This window comes from Hemibagrus wyckioides, linkage group LG12 (assembly GCF_019097595.1).
Source record: "Hemibagrus wyckioides isolate EC202008001 linkage group LG12, SWU_Hwy_1.0, whole genome shotgun sequence".
NCBI lineage: Eukaryota > Metazoa > Chordata > Actinopteri > Siluriformes > Bagridae > Hemibagrus > Hemibagrus wyckioides.
The window spans coordinates 16,686,964-16,708,674 of NC_080721.1; the positions used below are offsets into that span (position 1 = coordinate 16,686,964).

General features: G+C 40.9%; 1 protein-coding gene and 1 pseudogene across 1 annotated transcript in view; both read right to left on the reverse strand.

Annotated features, from left to right (window-relative positions):
- Window positions 1-10,746, reverse strand: part of pick1 (protein interacting with prkca 1) — a 12,395-nt gene extending 1,649 nt beyond the window's left edge. The window contains exons 1-12 of the mRNA XM_058404725.1: window positions 10,580-10,746; window positions 10,072-10,147; window positions 9,006-9,117; window positions 8,552-8,680; window positions 7,971-8,037; window positions 7,678-7,767; window positions 5,400-5,453; window positions 5,252-5,314; window positions 4,924-5,057; window positions 3,903-3,995; window positions 3,505-3,555; window positions 575-719 (exon numbers count right to left, since the gene is read on the reverse strand). Of these exons, the coding sequence (XP_058260708.1) occupies window positions 575-719; window positions 3,505-3,555; window positions 3,903-3,995; window positions 4,924-5,057; window positions 5,252-5,314; window positions 5,400-5,453; window positions 7,678-7,767; window positions 7,971-8,037; window positions 8,552-8,680; window positions 9,006-9,117; window positions 10,072-10,100 (967 nt within the window). The 5' untranslated portion in view covers window positions 10,101-10,147; window positions 10,580-10,746. The remainder of the gene's footprint in view (window positions 1-574; window positions 720-3,504; window positions 3,556-3,902; window positions 3,996-4,923; window positions 5,058-5,251; window positions 5,315-5,399; window positions 5,454-7,677; window positions 7,768-7,970; window positions 8,038-8,551; window positions 8,681-9,005; window positions 9,118-10,071; window positions 10,148-10,579) is intronic.
- A 544-nt stretch (window positions 10,747-11,290) lies between these two features.
- Window positions 11,291-18,951, reverse strand: LOC131362606 (interferon-induced very large GTPase 1-like; annotated as a pseudogene).
- Window positions 18,952-21,711: the final 2,760 nt, after the last annotated feature.

Here is a 21,711-nt window from a genome sequence, read left to right on the forward strand (position 1 = left end):
TATTTTTCTGATAATTCAATGAACTGGAGTCAGTTATACTGACACATACACACACATTATAGATAGAGGGATAGAGAGAGAGAAATACAGAGTCTAAAATATCGACTCTACATGTTAACAGATCTTTTAAACTTATTTCTGTTTTTTATTTGTTTATGTCCTGAATAAGCTATTTCACATAAGATGTTTATCCTCCACAGAGGTGTGACATTTTCATCAGGATTAGTGTAAATGATTATTTTGCTTAAAGATCCTATTTTTTTATTTCTTCCACTATTCAGAAGCTAAAGAAAGAGCTTTACATGTTTCCCAGAGCACAAAATTAAAACAATTTACACCGATCACCCTGTTCAGGTTTACACCCTCAGCGCTTGATGTGTAGCATTCCTGCTCAGGACTGATGAAGAACAAAAACACACCACCACACCGTAGTTAGAGTCGAGATGATGAAACCTTATGAACTGGTAAATTTGTGTAAATGTGGTTATTATTTTGTCTTGTTGACTCGTAAACATCTGTTATGTGAAACAGCTTATTCAGAGCAGACTAAATGACCTCCTGTGGTGTATCTCACCATGTTTCTGGTCAAGCAGCTCGATCTTCTCCAGAACGTCTTTACGCATTTTAGCAAAACGAGAGCGAGCCTCCTGTCGACAACGCAGAACCAGACGATACTCGTAATTCCCTGTGCTAACACGGTACAGTGGCTCTCCCAGTGCCTACACACACACACACACAAGAATTAGCTCTCATGCCTTTCACACACTCACTCCCAGTAACTGTACAGAGACATGTTGGGTCTGAAGCCTCTTCGGGGAACAGTGTGTGTGATGCAGGAATACACTCGGAATCAGACACCACTTCATCACAGGGCACCATTCACACACTTCTTCACACCGGTTCATCCTGGAGCTGTGTGGAGATGCTGAGACCCACTGTGCTGCAGTGTATTAATCCTAAACTACTCCTCAGTCACTTATTGTCAAAGTTTATTCACAACAAACAACTAACAAGAAAATCTAACACATCTTCAGAGTTTTTGCAGTCTGTACTGCTGCTCCTCTTGTCAACTCTATTTATTTAGTTAGTTATAGCACTTTTATGGACTCAATAATGGACTCAAAGCAGCTTCAGAGAAACACAGAACACGTTACAGAAAAATATTATTCTGCCTTATTCACAGTCTTCAGGTAAATGTGGTACTGCTGGAGTTGTGTGTGAGTTACAGATTGTACACACTTTCATAGGGTGTAGAAGTCTCACAGACACACACACACACACACACACACACACACACAGAGACACAGACACACACAAACGCGCGCGCACACACACAAACGCGCGCGCACACACACAGAGACAAACACACACACAGAGACACACACACGCGCGCACACACACAGACACACAGACACACACAGACAGAGACACAGACACACACACACACACACACACAGACAGAGACACAGACACACACGCACACACAGACACGCACACACACACAGACACACACACAGACACACACACAGACACACACACACACACAGACACAGACACAGACACACACACACACACAGGCACACAGACACACACACACACACAGGCACACAGACACACACACAGACACACAGACACACGCGCGCACAGACACACGCGCACACAGACACACGCGCACACACACAGACACACGCACACAGACAGACACATACACACACAGACAGACACACACACAGACAGACACACACACACAGACACACACACAGACACACACAGACACACACACACAGACACACACACACACAGACACACACACACACAGACACACACACACGCGCGCACACACAGACAGAGACACAGACACACACACACACAGACACACACACACACAGACACACACACAGACAGACACACACACACACAGACACACACACACACAGACACAGACACACACACACAGACACAGACACACACACACACACAGACACACACACAGACACACGCGCGCGCACACACACAGACACACACACACACACACACAGACACAGGTGCACACACACACACAGACACACAGACAGACACACAGACAGACACACACACACAGACACACGTGCACACACACACACAGACAGACACACAGACAGACACACACACACACACAGACACACACACACAGACACAGACACACACACACACACAGACACACACACACACACACACACACACACACACACACACAGACACACACACACACAGACACACCCACACACAGACACACCCACACACAGACACACCCACACACAGACACACACACACACAGACACACACACACACACACACAGACACACCCACACACAGACACACAGACACACACACACACAGACACACCCACACACAGACACACCCACACACAGACACACCCACACACAGACACACCCACACACACACCCACACACAGACACACCCACACACACACACACACACAGACACACACACACACAGACACACACACACACAGACACACACACACACAGACACACACACAGACACACACACAGACACAGACACAGACACAGACACACACAGACACACACACAGACACACACACAGACAGACACAGACACACACACAGACACACACACACAGACACAGATACACACACAGACAGACACACACACACACACACAGACACACACACACGCACACACAGACACACACACACACAGACACACACACAGACAGACACACACACACACACAGACAGACACAGACACACACACAGACAGACACAGACACACAGACACACACAGACACACACACACACAGACACACACACACACAGACACACACACACAGACACACACAGACACACACACAGACACACACACACAGACACACGCACACAGACACACGCACACACAGACACACACACAGACAGACACAGACACACACACAGACACACACACAGACACACACACACACACACAGACACAGACACACACACACACACACACAGACACACACAGACACACACACACAGACACACACACACACACACACAGACACACACAGACACAGACACACACACAGACACAGACACACACACACACACAGACACAGACACACACACAGACACAGACACACAGACACACACAGACACACACAGACAGACACAGACACACACACAGACAGACACACACACAGACAGACACAGACACACACAGACACACACACAGACACACACAGACACACACACACACAGACACACACACAGACACACACAGACACACACAGACACACACACAGACACACACACACAGACACACACACAGACACACACAGACACACACAGACACACACACAGACACACACACAGACACACACACACAGACACACACACAGACACACACACAGACACAGACACACACACACACAGGAGTCATAAGGGGAAGTCAGTGAGGACATGTTAAATTAAGGACTAGAGCACAGAGTGGAAAAAACACTCACAATGCAGCTGTACTCCTCATCATCCATCTCCTTCACCTTCAGACAGTATGACTGGAACACACACACACACACACACACACACACACTTGTTTATGTACATGTATTTTTGAGATGAGAGTATACACATTCATTTAGAGATATATATTGGACTAATCACAAGCCCCTCCCACATTAAAGCTTCTGAAAAATGAAGACAGAGACTTGAGTTGAGCTGCTCAACATGACACAGAACAGTTTCAGGTGAAATCCAGTAGCAAGGAAACAAATAAATGTAAATAACTTTAACACATTAATGATGACAAATTGACAAACTAAGCGTTTAATAAAAATGTTTTAAATAAGTGTCTTGGTGATGAGAGGGCTGAAAAAATAAAGCCTGGTCCAGTGGAGTTTCTCACCAGGTACTCAAACTTCACGTCCAGGTATTTGCGGATGGTCAGTTTGGTGTCTGGAATTGCTTTGTGAAGGTATGTGTTCAAATCATGCAGCATCTAAATAAACATACACAAACACACACACATTCATATATTTATATATTGGTCAGACAAACAATAAATTTGTCCTCTCTTTAAGTCTCGGGACATTTTCATGTGCAATAATCAGTAACAGGTGCAACAGTAATAATGAGCCTTTCATTCACACTACAACTTCACCATTATCACTTAAACTTAAACATTAAACTATCACCAATTTATAATCCCTGTGTGCAATATTACAGTTGTATAACATTATTTGTACAGCATTTGTATTTGTATTTTATTCTAGTTTACGATTGCTTTTTACTTGTATATGGTATATATTTATTTATTTCTCTTTTCCACTTTTATTAGAACTGTAACATGGCAAAGCCATTTCCCTCTGGGATTCTTGAAGTTCTTTGAGTCTTGAAGATGAATGTTTTATTACAGCGGCTCTACCAGAGCAGCAGGACATCACCTGTTCTGATACACAAACTAATTAACCACAAAAAGAATGAAAAACTGTGTGTTTTCTGGCATTTAGGTAACATCTATGGAAGGAGTCTCCAGTGTTAGAGACAGAGGTGTAACTAAGTTTTCTGATGTCTTCAGGACAGAGGAGTTTAGACGGCGTGAATTATTGGGAACATGAACTGCATTTTATTTGTCTCACAATTACAAATGTAATGATAAACTGGATAATATATGATTTTCTTTAATTAATCAGAATTATAATTGTCAGTAAACTGTTGTGGTATAAGAGGAATAAAACGTGGGGAATTGGTGCTACAGGAAAGTAATCAGCTTCAGTGGATTATTTCAGCACATACACTGGGTTTATTATGCTACATGCTAATGTAGATGTCAGCAGCTCACTCTCTGAAATCAATCAATCAATCAATCAATCAATAAACGTGTTTGTAAAAAAGAAAGAAAAAGAGAGAGTATTTCTGGAACTCACAGGTTTGATGGTTTTAAGCAGCTGAATGCCGTACTTCTCAATGTTACGGTGAGCTTCTGCAAATTTCACAAAGGCCTCACTGGCTGCAGCCTGTGGCTCCCGAACACCAATCACCGAGAAAACGTCCCCAAACACTGCCCCGGGGGTGGGGTAGGGTGGGATAGTAGAGCAAGGGACAGAGGAAGAGAGAGTATTTAACTAGTGATGTGCTCATATACAGTGTGCATTAGTAATGGCTCACTTTTTTATCTCTGAAGGTCAGAAACACGTTCATTTAAATCAGTTTATTATTAATTATAACACACACACACACACACCTCTGTCCTACCTCTGTGTGTCTGTGAGAGCTCGAAGAACGCTCTGAGTAACCGCTTACTGTGTTCCATCAACCCTGTAACACACACACGAATTTCATTCGAAACAGAAACACTCAATCAGAAACACACACAGTGTCAGTAATAGAACATCATCTTTACCTTTGTACAGCTCTGCAGTTTTCTCCAGTTCCTCCAGTTTCTTTACAAGTCCATCTACACACACACACACACACACACACACACAGCACATGGTGTATAAATATATTAGAGCTGCAACAACTAATTGATAAAATCGATAATAATCAATAATGAAATTCATTGTCAACGATTGCCGTTATCGATTAGTTGGGCAGCTCATATTACTGCGGAGCGTGACGGCAAGATAACACAAGTCATCTAAGGCATGGGAGCATTTTATATTAAACACAACAGAGTAGACTGTAACTGTAAGTTATGCGAAGCTGAGCTTGTGTGGTGTGGAAATGACACAGTGATGCACGAACACAGGAAAAGAAAACACTGGTGTCACGGGTGAAACACCACAGTAAGAAAAACCTGTATATCCTCATCATGTGAAAATGGGACAGTTTAATTAAGTGCTATTGTGTAAAATGTTTGTTTTTCTAACTTTGGGACAGTCGCACTAGATCTGTTCTGCCGCGACTCGCAAGCATCAGGAGAGGCGCAAGCATCTCCTCACTCACAACATGGTGATGGAGCTACCATAGACCAGCTCACAACATGGTGATGGTGCTACCATAGACCAGCTCACAACATGGTCATGGAGCTACCATAGACCAGCTCACAACATGGTGATGGAGCTACCATAGACCAGCTCACAACATGGTGATGGAGCTACCATAGACCAGCTCACAACATGGTGATGGAGCTACCATAGACCAGCTCACAACATGGTGATGGAGCTACCATAGACCAGCTCACAACATGGTGATGGAGCTACCATAGACCAGCTCACAACATGGTGATGGAGCTACCATAGACCAGCTCACAACATGGTGATGGAGCTACCATAGACCAGCTCACAACATGGTGATGGAGCTACCATAGACCAGCTCACAACATGGTGATGGAGCTACCATAGACCAGCTCACAACATGGTGATGGAGCTACCATAGACCAGCTCACAACATGGTGATGGAGCTACCATAGACCAGCTCACAACATGGTGATGGAGCTACCATAGACCAGCTCACAACATGGTGATGGAGCTACCATAGACCAGCTCACAACATGGTGATGGAGCTACCATAGAACAGCTCAAATGAAAACAGTACAAAGTCAAACACTAAATCTAAAAGCAGCAAATAATAGCAGCAGTAAAATATAAATTTTTTAGTAACTGTTGTGGTTTTCAGCGAATGCTTATGCATTTGTGCACCAATGAATATATTTCCCCAAGCCTGTTAGCTTGCTGCATATCTTCACAACTGAACAAAATATCTGTGTCATTTTGTAATTTCTTTTTAACAAAAATTGTCAAAACAATGTTGTATTATATTTTATATTGATTTTTTAAGCATGGTTGTCAACCTGCTCTCTGCAATTATCATTAAAAATAATAAAAATATTGATTTACATAAATTGCTTCAGCCTGCATACTCATGCTGTTTTTTTCAGAAAGAAACTCTTGAATTTGTTGAAAGGAGAAATCCCCCATGTTCTCCTCAACAAGCAGACACTATAACCAATGCCATCCTGAGAATGTTGGTTACTGACATGCAGCCAATCTCAATGATGGAAGAAGATGGGTTTTTTAAAAAAATGATTAGCATCCTCAACCCAGGATACGTTCTTCCATCAAGGACCCACTTCACAAAATTGTTAATTTATATTATGGATATTAAAAGAAATTTTACTGTTCAAAAACTGGACAAACTTTTATATTTTATTTAAGGTTTAAAATGTCAAAATGAAATAAAGTTAAACTCAATATGTGGCTTTTGCATTTTTTAAAGTACACTTTTACACATAAATACCCTGATTTAGGGTTTTATATAGTTATAATAAGCAAAACATCTAATTTAAAAAAATTGTTTAGATTTTATCTGATTAATCAATTATCAAAATAATCGTTAGTTACAGCCCTAAAATATATATAGCTCCACATGTACACACACACATTATTGTACGTAAAGTTTTGTGCAGCTGAATGATCAGCAAAAGAAAGGTTTAAAGGGCGGGGTTTGTGGGTGTGTTCACATTATTACATTCTGTTTCAGCACACATCTGAAATAAACCGGATTAACAGTTTACACATGGAACAGTCTGATAATAATTCCAGATGTCTACATCTTTTTAAAAAAAAAGCTTTAATAAATTATCACAGTGAGCTGTTAACACCTGAATGTCATCACTAATAATCTGATCATTACTGATTTATCCTGTGTGTGTGTGTGTGTGTGTGTGTGTGTGTTACCGTTACAGAGGATGGCTCTACTCAGTCCAAGTGCATCTGCTGTTCCTGAGCTCATGTTCTCCACCAAACGGTGCTTAACCTTCTTCAAGACTGTGAGAACACACACACACACACACACACACGTCTACACCTTGCCCAGTATGTCTTTTCACCTTTAAAAGTACATCATCAGTTGTGAGATAATACAGAAGTTTTGTCCAGTGAGATCAGAAGATGTACATCAGTGTATTCCAAGAAAAATGACCGTGTCCACCCTGTGAGAGAGTGTGATGTATCAGGTGTGATGTGTTTACCGATATCTAGGGATTTGCCCTGTTTGGGGTCAGCCTGCAGTTTATTATAGTGTATCACTGCTTCACCCTGTAACACACACACACACACACACACACACACACACACGGTTGTAATGTAATGAAGGTACATGAGAGTGAGCACCAGGGGCGTCACTGGACCCATTTTCCAGTCCAGTAATGGTCTGCAGTGTTCCAGTGAAATTAAACCTTATTTAATCCGTTAAACTCTTCTTAAAGCAGCACTACATTCACCCTCACTACCGCTGAAAAGCTCTGAGACCCGCCCATTATGGTCCAGTTACCATAGTGACCACACACGTGAACTGTGCATGTGATAACTGGAGCACCCCACGTGTGTGTTAGGAGAGGATCAGTAACACACTCTGGAACTGGAGGAAGGTTTAAATAATACCTTTACTTTACTCTTAACTCATTTTAATTAACGAGTTAATTCATTAATTAGTTTAGCAACGCCCCTGGTGTACAATTCTGTTTTATACACACACACAAGACACATGTGCACGCATACACATAGACACGCGCACACACAACCATATATGCATGCACACACACACACACACCTGTACAGCCTGGATCATCTTGGCCACCTCCACTTTGGTCTTGCCCTTCACTGGTTTTCCATTCACTCCAGTGATCTCATCACCTGCTGCTAGCGTCCCGTCCAGTGCTGCTGGAGTGTTATCAAACACCTGATACACACACACACACACACACATTCAGATTCAAGAGCTCCAGTGTTCTTGACTGACCCGACCTGAAGGATAGTGGACAAAGGAAATGCTAATGGCTAAAATAAATGCTAACAGTTCAACAGATTTCTAGTAACTGTGTGTGTGATGATTTAGACAGGGTTAGTACACAATGAGGACTTTAGATTAGATTTTAAAAAAACGTGTTGTAAACTGATGTCAGTACAGCCTGTAAACTGGTGTGAATGATATGATGATGATGTAGAACACTGGGACAGCTGATGATGATGATGTAGTACACTTTGGTCATTTTGCGACTACTGACCTGTACAATGTAGAGACAGGGGCAGTACTGAGCCCCACCCCCTATACTGATTCCTATCAGGTTCTGAGCATCCTTCTTCAGTGTCACTGTCCCTGGAACTGTGGGAATCCCACTGTACACACACGCACGCGCGCACACACACACACACACACACACACACACACACAGCAACAAAGTAAAAGAAAGATCATGGATCAGTAGGCGTGTCTCTGAGATCTAACATGGATGTGTGTGTGTCTGAGATCATGTACAGTAATGGGGGGGGGCACCTTCTTTCAATACCAACTGTTTGCTTTTCACAGTTTTTTAAACCCGAAGAGAAAGGAAACCAAGACAGAAGCTCAGAAGTTTCTGTTCATCAGATTAAGAGAAGTTAAAAAGCCGACTACAAATATTTTAAATAAAGCATTCTATCACACAAAGGATTGTTTACAAGTGTACAAAGACGGTCACCAATCTTCTCAGGAGTGGACATCCATGCAGATACTGTCCAGGTTTAGATGGTTTAATGCTCAGAGTAAACAATAACAATAACAGACAGATCACGTGACCCACAGGCCCTAAACACGCCAGATATTTATATTTAATCAGGAGGAGAAGAAGCAGGAGAATCCAGAGCGTGAGTGAGGAGAGGTGAGGGAAATCTTCACAGAAGGTAAGATCATGATTTGGTCATCATGTAGAACTTCATGTTTAGAGAAAATCCTCAAACACCTCGCACCATGAAGCCTGGAGGTGGAGATCTGGGTGTGTTCTCCTCACAGCTCCTGGGAACACTACAGCCACTGAGATCATGATCAACACAAACTCATGATCAAGACACAAATAACACACATCCGAGGTCTTCTGTGCAGCAGTTTAAACTGGGACCAAACTGGGAAATAGCTGTGTGTGTGTGTGTGTGTGTGTGTGTGTGTGTGTGTGTGTGTGTGTGTGTGTGTGTGTGTGATCTGTGCAGCAGCTTAAACTGGGATGTAACTGGGAAACAGCTGTACACGGAGGAGAGGTTCAAAAGGAGAGAACAGTGAAGAAATGGAGGTGTGTGTGTGTGACACTCATCACTCACAGCTTATCTTCTTCTAGCTCGTAGTCCATGGTGTGTGTGAAGCTGTAGAGAGCTGCAGCAGGACTGTGTCACAAACCTGAACATCACAATAACAGTGACTGAGACACGGTCCAACAGCGTGAGCAGGCTAATCCACACAACTGACCAGATCTAATCCTCCATAATAACTCTCTCTCTCTCTCTCTCACACACACATACACATACATACATACATACATACATACACACACACACACACACACACACACACACACACACACACACACACACACACACACACACACACAGCTAATTCAGCTCGTGCATTAACGCTAGTAACACAGTCAGTTACTCTCTCCTCATGCTCAGGGAACTCTTCATATCTGCTCTCCTAGCTTTAGCTTAGCTCTAGCTTTAGCTTAGCTTTAGCTTAGCTCTAGCTTTAGCTTAGCTTTAGCTTTAGTTTTAGCTTATCCACCCAGCCGTCACCATTACACCTGCAGCTGTAAAGCTCCTTTAATAATCTTACCGTATAAACGCTTCTGAACACAAAGTGACGGTGAACTGTCTTTTTTAACGCATGATCACAAAACGCGGTCACTTTAAATTACAATAAAAACTGAGATTAGAAACGCTTCCAGCTGTTCCATCTCTCTCTCTGACGTGTACCTGCCAATGCGTCACTTCCGGCGATTCACCGGAAACACCACCAGTCGCCTTGGTAACGCAGATAAAGTACACTATCCTCATGTACACAGTTTCTCCATGTTTAATTGTTTATCACTGAATAAAGTTTAAAGGTCTCCTGTGATAAAGGATTAAACATCTCTACATATACACTTCAGAGTGAAAAGGCATTTCAATATTAATCTGTTTCTTTTAAATACATAATATTCACTTATCTTACAACTAGTTTTTATTATTTACTTTCATTGGCACTATTTTATATTATTTTATTTACAGTACTATTATTCAATTTCTAAAAACATATTACATATTTTATGTCGTTCTTTGGCTTTATTATTTGCTTATTATAGAACTTTTATTATATCATAAGTATCAGTATTCTGTTTGTTTTCCATATTTTCACCATATTTATGTTTCATTCGTCTACGTTTCATTAACTCTAAATCACAGGCTACACACACACACACACACACACACACACACACACATATTTCCATCCATAAAGAATACAGAATTTCTTTTAAAAGAAAAAAAATGATTTATTTAGAGCTAAATTTCTAATGATAAACAAATAGTAAATAATGTGGTGAAATAATGACTTTTACACTCCTGGTTAATGTTGCACCATGTTTCACCATAAGAGGAGAAAATGTGATGGTCAGGGGTCCGGTGGGATCAGGGGTCTTCTGACTGTGAGGATACAGTGTGTGTGTTCCACTTACAGCTTAAAGTCCACCAACCAGTTCATATGACTGAGTCATTATTCCTTTATGGCTAGTTTCCAGTCTCAGGTCTGAAACCTTGGAGTTAAACCACATGCTGCAGTAAATGATAATTAATGGATAAACATTACTGTGTGAAAGTATATAAATGCCCTAAAGAGAAGATTCCCTGGAGATTAGCTGTGACAATCCTTTCCTTTTTAAAACATGTCTAAAAACAATGTCAGATGCATTTTATGTAATTTATAAGGAAATTAAATAAGGTAAGAATTCCTGAGAATTTCACAGAATGTGTAGTTATAGTAGAAACTGGATCAATTATGTAATTTTGTTGGAAATGTAATGTTTAAAAAATTAAACTCTTTTTCTAATCCAGTAATGAAGAATATCTAAAACAACAAAAAATAGCCATTAAACATACATTTTTTTCTTGAATAAATCCATGCAATTTATTTTATACAGCAATTCAATTATCTTAAAACATGTCCATGCAGAAATGTAGAGATGTGTAACAGTTACATGTAGTAAAAGTTATATCAAGTAAGGCCCAAAATTAATTTAGATTAGAAATGATAACTGTATTATTCTGTGAAATAATAGTTTAAAACACATCCACAGGAGATACTGAGCAAAGACACTAAATATTCCATGGATATTATAGTGAATACACCAACTCAGGGTTTTTAGGTACTTTTATCATTCCTCTCACATTATGTGTAGCTGTTCTAGTTATCCACTGAAATATCCCAGGTCTTGTAGCACTGATGATGGATATTATATACTATTATAACTCACTTAAGCTCTCGATGGCTCTATCTTTAGTGATATTCCTCCATTCAGGAGGAATCTCTCCGTTCCCTGTGAATTTTCTCTTGTAGTGCTTTTCCAGGTCTTCCTGGAACCTGCACACGAACCACTTCCAGTAGGGAACCTCAGACGTGTCAGGGCTGATGTTCCACTTGGCGTATTCTCCACCTGCTTTTCTGTACTCTTTAAAAGGAAACACACGACCAGATGTAGTGAAGAACATGTTACTTGAAACAGCAGTTGTGCAGAAATCAACTCCAAGAGTTTGTGAAACCGTGAAAGACCATCCATTGATTCCACAGTTGCGATGGAAACGGACGCGGTGATCTCCATCATGATCCTCCATTGTGTTGGTACAGATGGCACTACAGAATGGACACTGAACCCAGCAGCTTCGACAGAGGTGTTCAGTCAGAACCGTGTGTGGTTTCTTCTTGAACATTTCCTGTTTGAGGTCAGAAATGGTTTTAAGTTCACTGCATAAATTTTTCACTGTCTCAGTCAGGCCCTTATTTACAACCTCTTGAAGAAAGCCAAGGTCTGTCATTTCTGTCTGCTCAAGACATGATTCTTCTTTAAACTGAAGCTCATCTTTCAGCTCTTTGGAGAAGACCTCCAGCCACATGTCGATGTTTCCATTTTTCTTTCACATCTTCTGTTGCTTTATTGACAGCATCCATCACACACCTTCCCTTTGACTTTATGTTAGTTCTGATACTTTCCAGACCCTCCTGACTTTTGTCTTCAAGTAGGTATTTATTTACTTCCTTATATCAATAAATCAATTGTTGATTGATTTATTGATTGTTAATTGATTATTTATTAATCAATAAATTGATTAAAATGTTCTTTGGGTTTGTGAAGGTATTCAATGTAGTTCTCAAAGTTTTCCTCTTCTGCGAGTGATGTCAGGATGTGTTTTTCCAGATTTGACCTGTTTCCACTGAATGCTGGAACGTCACGTTTCATTTTCTCAGCTACGTCAATAGCAGTTTGCTCGTAAGCTGCCTGCAGTATAGATGGCTGAAGTTTATCCACAATGAATTCACCAAACACTGTTGTGGAGGTCGCACCATCGTAGTAGTTCTTGAAGATGTTGAAGTACTGAGGCTTCTGTTTTTGCAGGTAGAGTCTGACATTATTAGCTTCCTTGAATTTATTGTGAAGCTCTGTAAATTGGTCAGCAGCAAAAGTACAGACATGAAGGCAGAGGTCTACTGTGAATTCCTTCTTGAGTGTATACCAAGAAATACTCTGCTGATGTTTATTAATATTGGTTTTTACACATTCAATTATTTGCTGAATGTAGCTGTGATTATAGCCAATCTCTGCACTTGGCATTCTATGAATTTCATGCTTACTTTGTTGGAAAACATTATTTACAAGAGTTCGTAACTGATTGTTATCCTTTGTTGATGACATATTTGTTGTAGACTTGTTTTCTGATTGTGTATTTGTTTGATGTACGGCTGAATAAACTGCATTACGTGCACTGACAAAGAGCTTGCATGTACGACGCCATAGACTAGGTTTCTCATTTTTATCCACATTTACATCTACATCTGTTAGGTGCTTCTCTGTTGGAGAGGGCGTTTGAGACTTTTTAACAATAACATAATCTGAATAATCTCCTAAAGTATCAAGTTTTTTGTAATTACCCAGATTCTGTTGATCACAGACAAATGACAGCTCATATGTTTCAGACAAAATTTTTGTTACATCTCCAAAAACATCAATGTCACCAACCATGGGTGTATCCTGCGTTAGTTCAGAGAGCCATGTAGACCAAACATCATCAAATTTGTTCTTGAGTGCATTTCCATCGGTTTCATTGTTTTTCAAATTGAAAGCAAGGTCTTTACTCAGTTTAAAGAGTTTATTTGTATACCTTGTCTTTTCTTCATCCACCTTCTCTCTTGCGATTTTTTGTTGATAAACATGATCTAATTTCCTTTTTGTGACTTCCACAAGTTCACTGTAGAGATCCGTGATTTTTCTTTCAAACCTTTCCTGCCATTGGATCAAAATATCTTTATCCTTGTCATCCCTGAAAAATAGCTTTACCTCCTTGTCTACTTCTTTTTTCAATGCGGCCATTTGTGCCACAAGATCCTTCTCCTCAATCCTCAACGATCTTTCATTGTTGACTCTGTTAAGCAGTTTGTTCTCAACAGTAAGCATGGCACTCCTTAGACTCCAGGTCCATTTAGTGTATTTATGCTCTAGTTTCCTGTACACTGCAATCTCTAGAGTGTTTCTAAAGCTGAACACAAAATTTTCATTTAGAAGTGCATTCCACAAATCACTAATGCTTGATTTGAATTGTGAAAGTGTCACACCATGGTTTGTGGATATTTTTGACAGAATCTTTCTTCTTAGCTCATCGATATTTTCACTGCATGAAGGGTTTGGTGGTGCCATTGGTGGACTGCCCTCCCAGAGCTGTGCAAAATATTTAACATCACTTTGTACATCAAACGCAATTATGTCACTAAAACACTGAGCATCGCAGTCTTCTTCTTTAGCTGCTAGCTTAGTCATTTCATCCAGTTTCTCCTGTAAAAGTCTCCTTCCTTCCATGTTTTTCTCTCCAGCAGTGATGTCTCCAACATTCTGATGGACAAACAAACAGCTGGGATTCAGTCTGACCTTCTTCATCCTCAGGAAGGCCTGAACAACAATCTGAAGGATGTCCTGCATCTCAGCAGGGTTCTCTCCAAAGATGTTGACCAAGGTCAGGTTTCCAAGACCAACAACGAATGTAGCGAGTTCATTGTCATGATATATGGTTGTCTTTTCAGCCTGCTCCAAGGCTCTAAGACCTTCAGTATCTACAACTAGAATGTAGTCAAACTTCAGCTCTTCCTTCATCTCCTCTGACACTCTGACCAGCTGCATGAAGGCTCCTCTGGTGCACCTTCCAGCACTGACAGCAAACTGGAGTCCGAACATAGCATTGAGCATGGTGGATTTCCCAGAGCTCTGAATCCCCAAAACTGACAGAACAAACACTCTCTGATCTCCCAGTATCTTCACAAGTTCATCTAGAACTGCTGAAACCCATATCAGAGGAACATGAGCAGCATCTCCATCCATCAGCTCCAGTGGATATCCTGTTACTATAATTTCTGCAGCTACCTGAGGAAGGGAGCAGAAGTTTATTTTTGCTTTGTTTGTTGCCTCTTTGCTTTGTACCAACATAGAGGCTTCAAAAACCTGCCCCATTTCTCGGAGGATGTGTTCTATACCGAGGGTAGCAGCATTCAAATCTTTGGAAATTTTTCAAAGTTTTGCTTGTTGCTCACTGAGCAATGGCAACATACTGTGCTTTTTCTTCAAATCCAACACCTTGGACCATTGTTCATCATATTCTTGATGAAGTGTAGATAAGCAATCTGATGTGCAACTGTCCAGAAGCATTCCAACCCACTTGAGAAAATAGACTCTTTCATTTTCTGTTAATGCATTTAGCCTTTCAAGAAAAATTTGTATAAGGCAGCTGAAATCTAGTTTATTCTGCTGACTGCGTATTTTACTCATTTCCTGTTTTATGGACATTTTGTAGTTTTCTAGGTGTCCCATTAGAGTTTTTTGTTCTCTTGACACCAGTCATGCCACAGTTGTCCTTGACAGGGCAAGTATTTTTCTTTGATCTTTGGCAGGGTTTCATTGGTAAACAGGCTCATAAGCTGGTTTGCTGCTTCCCTTGCTCTTTTACATTCTACTTTCTCTTCATCCACAACTATATTGGGTTGTTTGGCAACATCCTCAAGTATAAAAGTAGATGATTTTATGCATTCTTTGATTGTTCTTTTTAATTCCTCAGCCACATCAGATAGACTTCTATCTTTCAAACCAATTCTGTACTTTCCTTCCCACAGTTCCTCTTTAGATGAGTCACTGTCTGTAGGAAAATGAGAGGCTGTGTGGCATTTAAGAGCTCCTCAATTACTGTCCTATTATTTTTTTCATCCTTACCAAGTGTAGATATTAGTACCACATTTACTGTGGACATTTTTGTCACAATCTCACGCTGGATGGTATTGGTTCCTGCATCTCCATGAAAATTACAGAAGGCAACACAGTCAGTAAGCCAGTCAGAGTTCTTACCAGATGGGCAATACCAGGCAATTTCAACAACTCCATTCATCAGAAGTCTAGTTTTGCTGGCCTGGGGGCAGTTCCTGTCAAAAAATGTATGATATCGATCATTGATTAGGTTATTCAGCAGTTGTGACTTGGATGAGGACACAGATCCCAACCTAAGGAAGGCCACCATTGGAGTTTCTACTCCAACTATTGATTTGCATTTACTTGTTGGATTACCTGTGTCATCTGGTGACTTCCAACTTTTTTTTATTTGCCGAATAGTCCACAGAGGAAATTCAATTTCCCCTGTGGTGGGACTGGGCACAAGCAGGGGTACAGCATACTGACACTGTGGGAGCTTTGTTACCATTAATTGTCGAAGAAAGTTATCTGCACTGTGAAAGACAGCCATCTGAATATCCATTGGGTGAACATGGAACTGCTCTACTGCCCCACTATCTGCTGATTCACTGTCAAAGAGGACAGTGAATATATCTTTAGATTTCTTGTCTTTGCACTGAATGCTGGTTCCTTTCTAAGTGGGATATATTTTGCAGTGTAGTCCATCATGATCAGCCTGTGAAGGAAATTGTGTACTAATTCCCTTTCAGCACATGGTTCATGACATTTTAATGAGGATGCTGTTATTTTCAGAAATTCGGCAGTCTTCAGTGTTTCTTGGGCATCAAGATTGAGTCTCCTGAAAAGCTGTCTAATGTTTTCATCTCTAAGTTTAACTTCTTTATTCTTTTGGATGTGTCCATCTTTTCTCTGATTATCTTCAGACTCTGTTGCTTCTCCCTGTTAAATAAATCAAATTAAATAATAATTTACTTTAGTCCCATGAGTCTCCTCTACGTGAGGCCATCCTCATATTTTACAGTAAATCAATTTGGCAACAACAAACCTTAAACAAAAAAAGTTCACCCTAATGTCTTCATGTTTTTCTGTTGATAGCAACTTCATTCAATTAATTAAGCTTTCAGGAATACTGCAGTGCAAATACATTAGAGGTTTATGAGGATATTTTGATGTAATATTTAAGTCACATTTTTCTAAGCTGATTGTATGTAAACTATGACCAAAAATGATTTGGACACATGACAGCCATTTGTATTTACTGAACATCACATTCCAAAATTTGGGGCATTAATATTTGGTACAGTGGACACAGAGTCACCAGAACTGGAGAGTTTAAGATAAGAAAAATATGGTCTAATAAATCTTCATTGAAGTGACTTAAGTTACCTTTCTGTCTACAATGTGTTTGATGCCAACCGATTCTTCAACTTCACTTGGTAGTTGAACCGTATTGTCTGAAAATACAATAATGATTAAAGTAGACATGGTGCCACAAACCTAAACCTCAAAAATGAAACTGAAATCCCTTGAAATTCTGAAAATTTAAATATCAAGCATATTTAGAAAGTGTCTTTTTGTAGAAAGAGGAACATCACTTAAAGTTGATTTAATCAGTACATTTTCTACATTATAATAAAATAATCTGCTAACACAAAAGGATTAGACACTTTTTTGTAACACATAAGGACTCATAGGGGTCATATATGCTAGATACTGAACACTGATCTTAAATTTAAAAAAAAAAAACTATTATTGGGACCCCCTTTTTTTGCAATTTATGTTATCCTCCCATTTACGGTCTCAAAAATATTGTTCCTAGGAGTGTAAAACAATTAACTCTTTCAAAGCAAACGTGTGCAGTCTTTATGCAGACTGTAATGATCACAATAAAAAAGATAAATGAGAAGAGTACCAATTTAACTGATTTAGTAAGTTGAGCAAATACCCAGAAATATCTACATGAAACAACCAAATATATAATTATTCATGAATTAAAGAATCATTAATTATTCATGAAAAAAGGAAACTTTTAAATAAGCCTTAAGTTAAAGAGATCAAAATACATACAGGAATAAACTATTAAAAATATGCTGTTGAATTTGAGTCAATATCAGCCATTATGAGTAAGAGAATAAGCAGCACATAAGGATTGATAGAGAATAAAGTGTAAAATAATATTCACTCACCAGGTTTTTGCCTCTCTCTGTCTTTCTGCTGTTCTTTAAATTTTAATTCTGTGTTGTAGATCTCAGCAGTGTAGCAGCTCTGATTGTTCTCAGTGATGAGGCGCTCGATCCTCTCCAGCAATGTACTCATTTCTGATTGGTTGTTCATGCTCTTACTGCATGTGTGGTACCTGCCTCCACACTGCCGTATCAGATGCTCTAGAACAGTGTTTTTCTTCAGGTCATCTATAATGGAGTCACACTCCTCCTCTCTCTCATAAGTGAAGAGAATCATCACAAAGGTAAGAGCACCTTCTCCAAACATTCTTCAGCCACTCGAGACCCATTTTATTAGCGTCTGTTAACCGGTGCAGCTGAAGCACAAAGATGAAAGCATGGATTTCATTTTCTTTCACAAGTTTGCTGGTGAACTGAGGCACAGTGTGTGGGGAGAATTCAGTCTCTTCCAAGCCAAGAATATTTATGACAGAAACATTACGTCCTGATACCATTCGTCTTATTGGGACAATCTGAGAGAACTCAGTGCTTCCTGAAATGGGTTCATCTTGTCCAAGATATTAATTTCTTACCCATTTTCCTGGCTGAAACACTAGCACTTGGAGTCCAGATGTTCTTCTCCCTTCTGTGTGCTTGTTAGCTCAGCTCATTTTCCTCTTCTTCTGTGTTCACTGTGTATAAAAACATGAAATTCAGATTGTTTTCATGAAAAGTGGAAATTCATGCTTTTTATAATTCATTCACATTTACTCATGTCTTGCTTTGTTTTCCTGCACTCTTGCAATCTATTTATTGTGGGGTTTTTTGTGAGAAATTCTTTTCCTCACAAATCCCAACTTTGGAATTGGGGACAGAGCACAGGGTCAGCCTTGATCCAGCCTCCTAGGGCAGAGAGGGTTAAGAGCCTTGCTCAGGGGCCCAACAATGGCAGCATGGCATTGCTGGGATCTATTCTAAATCTATTTCTAAATCTACTGAGATACAAATTTATGCTGGACATTTATTCAGAGCCAATATCGACTTATTTACTTCTCATCAGGGTGATCCACAGTGATGAAGTTCCCTTTCGAGGGAACTCGACGCTGCACCATGGCTGACGCTATGGCTGAAGTTCTGTGTGAAATCATGCCGATTTATCGGCTCGGGAAGGTCATGTGACAAAGTGAAGTGTGCCAAAAAGACCCTTAAAGGGTATCTATGTCACATTACTCAAGCTTCTTTGTCTTCAGGAAGCGCTCTGTATATATTTTGTTGATTGTTTGTCTTGTCTGTCTAGACTAGGGAAAAAAAGATGTATATAAAAGATTAGGAAAGATGGGGCGTACACAAGGAGAAAACAGCATTTGTATTGCCACTGCATTCTGTGGTGTTTGGAAAGCTCCTGAAGATGATCACACATGCTGTTGCTAAGCTGTAGCTTAGTTTGGCATGATGAAAGGTTAGTGTTGTCCTCTATGAGCTTGACAATCTCTGACTTCACACTGCCTTTCACCTCCATGCAGTCATCTCCCGTTTTTTTCTTCATACCTCCACACTGAGGTGTCGAGGTTGTGGAATAATCCTTATTCTGCCTGTTTGTTCTCCTCAGTCACTGCTGACTATTCAGCCATTGTGGACTTTGATGAGCATGTGTATGTGGTGATGCTTAGGGTTGAAGAAACGCTTGCAGGCTATCTCTCTCCTTCATTGGCTGCATGGAGAAAGTCTGTATTCCCACTGAGGCCCTGTCAGACAACATCAGCCTTAAAGAAAAGGTCAGGTTAAGCCGTTGCAGTGCTACACACAATGGCAGTTTTGTAGTCGTACTGAGCAGACCAGCTAAAGGTGCTCATCTGCAGAAAGAGGCTCATCGGTGAGGTCTGAACTCTGCCAGACCACAGATTTAGCCCTCTGTGCCACTAATGGCGAGTTCACAGTGCACAACTTTTCAGTCACCAACTAGTTTTGCAAAGTCACGACTAGTTTAGCAAAATCAAGGCAACGTGGAGCGTGTGCACGCGAACAATCAATCGTGCAGTGTGAATGACCAAAAACTCGATCTGACTTAGTTGTTGATGAGTCGCATATTCCCCTGAAATATTTGGCATGCTAAATATCTGGATCTGTAGGCGACTCAAAGTCATGCAGTGTGAAAGGAGCTCTGACTGAAACATACCTCGGCGATGACCTACAGCCAATGACAGGGCAGAGGGAAGTTCGGGGAGGAGTTTGCAGCTATAACAGCTTCAACTCTTCTGGGAAGGCTGTCCACAAGGTTTAGGAGTGTGTTTATGGGAATGTTTGACCATTCTTCCAGAAGCGCATTTGTGAGGTCACACACTGATGTTGGACGAGAAGGCCTGGCTCTCAGTCTCCGCTCTAATTCATCCCAAAGGTGTTCTATGGGGTTGAGGTCAGGACTCTGTGCAGGCCAGTCAAGTTCATCCACACCAGACTCTGTCATCCATGTCTTTATGGACCTTGCTTTGGTCACTGGTGCACAGTCATGTTGGAAGAGGAAGGGGCCAGCTCCAAACTGTTCCCACAAAGTTGGGAGCATGGAATTGTCCAAAATGTCTTGGTATGCTGAAGCATTCAGAGTTCCTTTCACTGGAACTAAGGGGCCAAGCCCAGCTCCTGAAAAACAACCCCACACCATAATCCCCCCTCCACCAAACTTTACACTTGGCACAATGCAGTCAGACAAGTACCGTTCTCCTGGCAACCGCCAAACCCAAACTCGTCCATCAGATTGCCAGATGGAGAAGCGCGATTCGTCACTCCAGAGAACGCGTCTCCACTGCTCTAGAGTCCAGTGGCGGCGTGCTTTACACCACTGCATCCGACGCTTTGCATTGCACTTGGTGATGTATGGCTTGGATGCAGCTGCTCGGCCATGGAAACCCATTCCATGAAGCTCTCTGCGCACTGTTCTTGAGCTAATCTGAAAGCCACATGAAGTTTGGAGGTCTGTAGCGATTGACTCTGCAGAAAGTTGGCGACCTCTTCGCACTATGCGCCTCAGCATCCGCTGACCCCGCTCTGTCAGTTTACGTGGCCTACCACTTCGTGGCTGAGTTGCTGTCGTTCCCAAACACTTCCACGTTCTTATAATACAGCTGACAGTTGACTGTGGAATATTTAGGAGCGAGGAAATTTCATGACTGGATTTGTTGCACAGGTGGCATCCTATCACAGTTCCACACTGGAATTCACTGAGCTCCTGAGAGCGACCCATTCTTTCACAAATGTTTGTAAAAACAGTCTGCATGCCTAGGTGCTTGATTTTATACACTTGTAGCCATGGAAGTGATTGGAACACCTGATTCTGA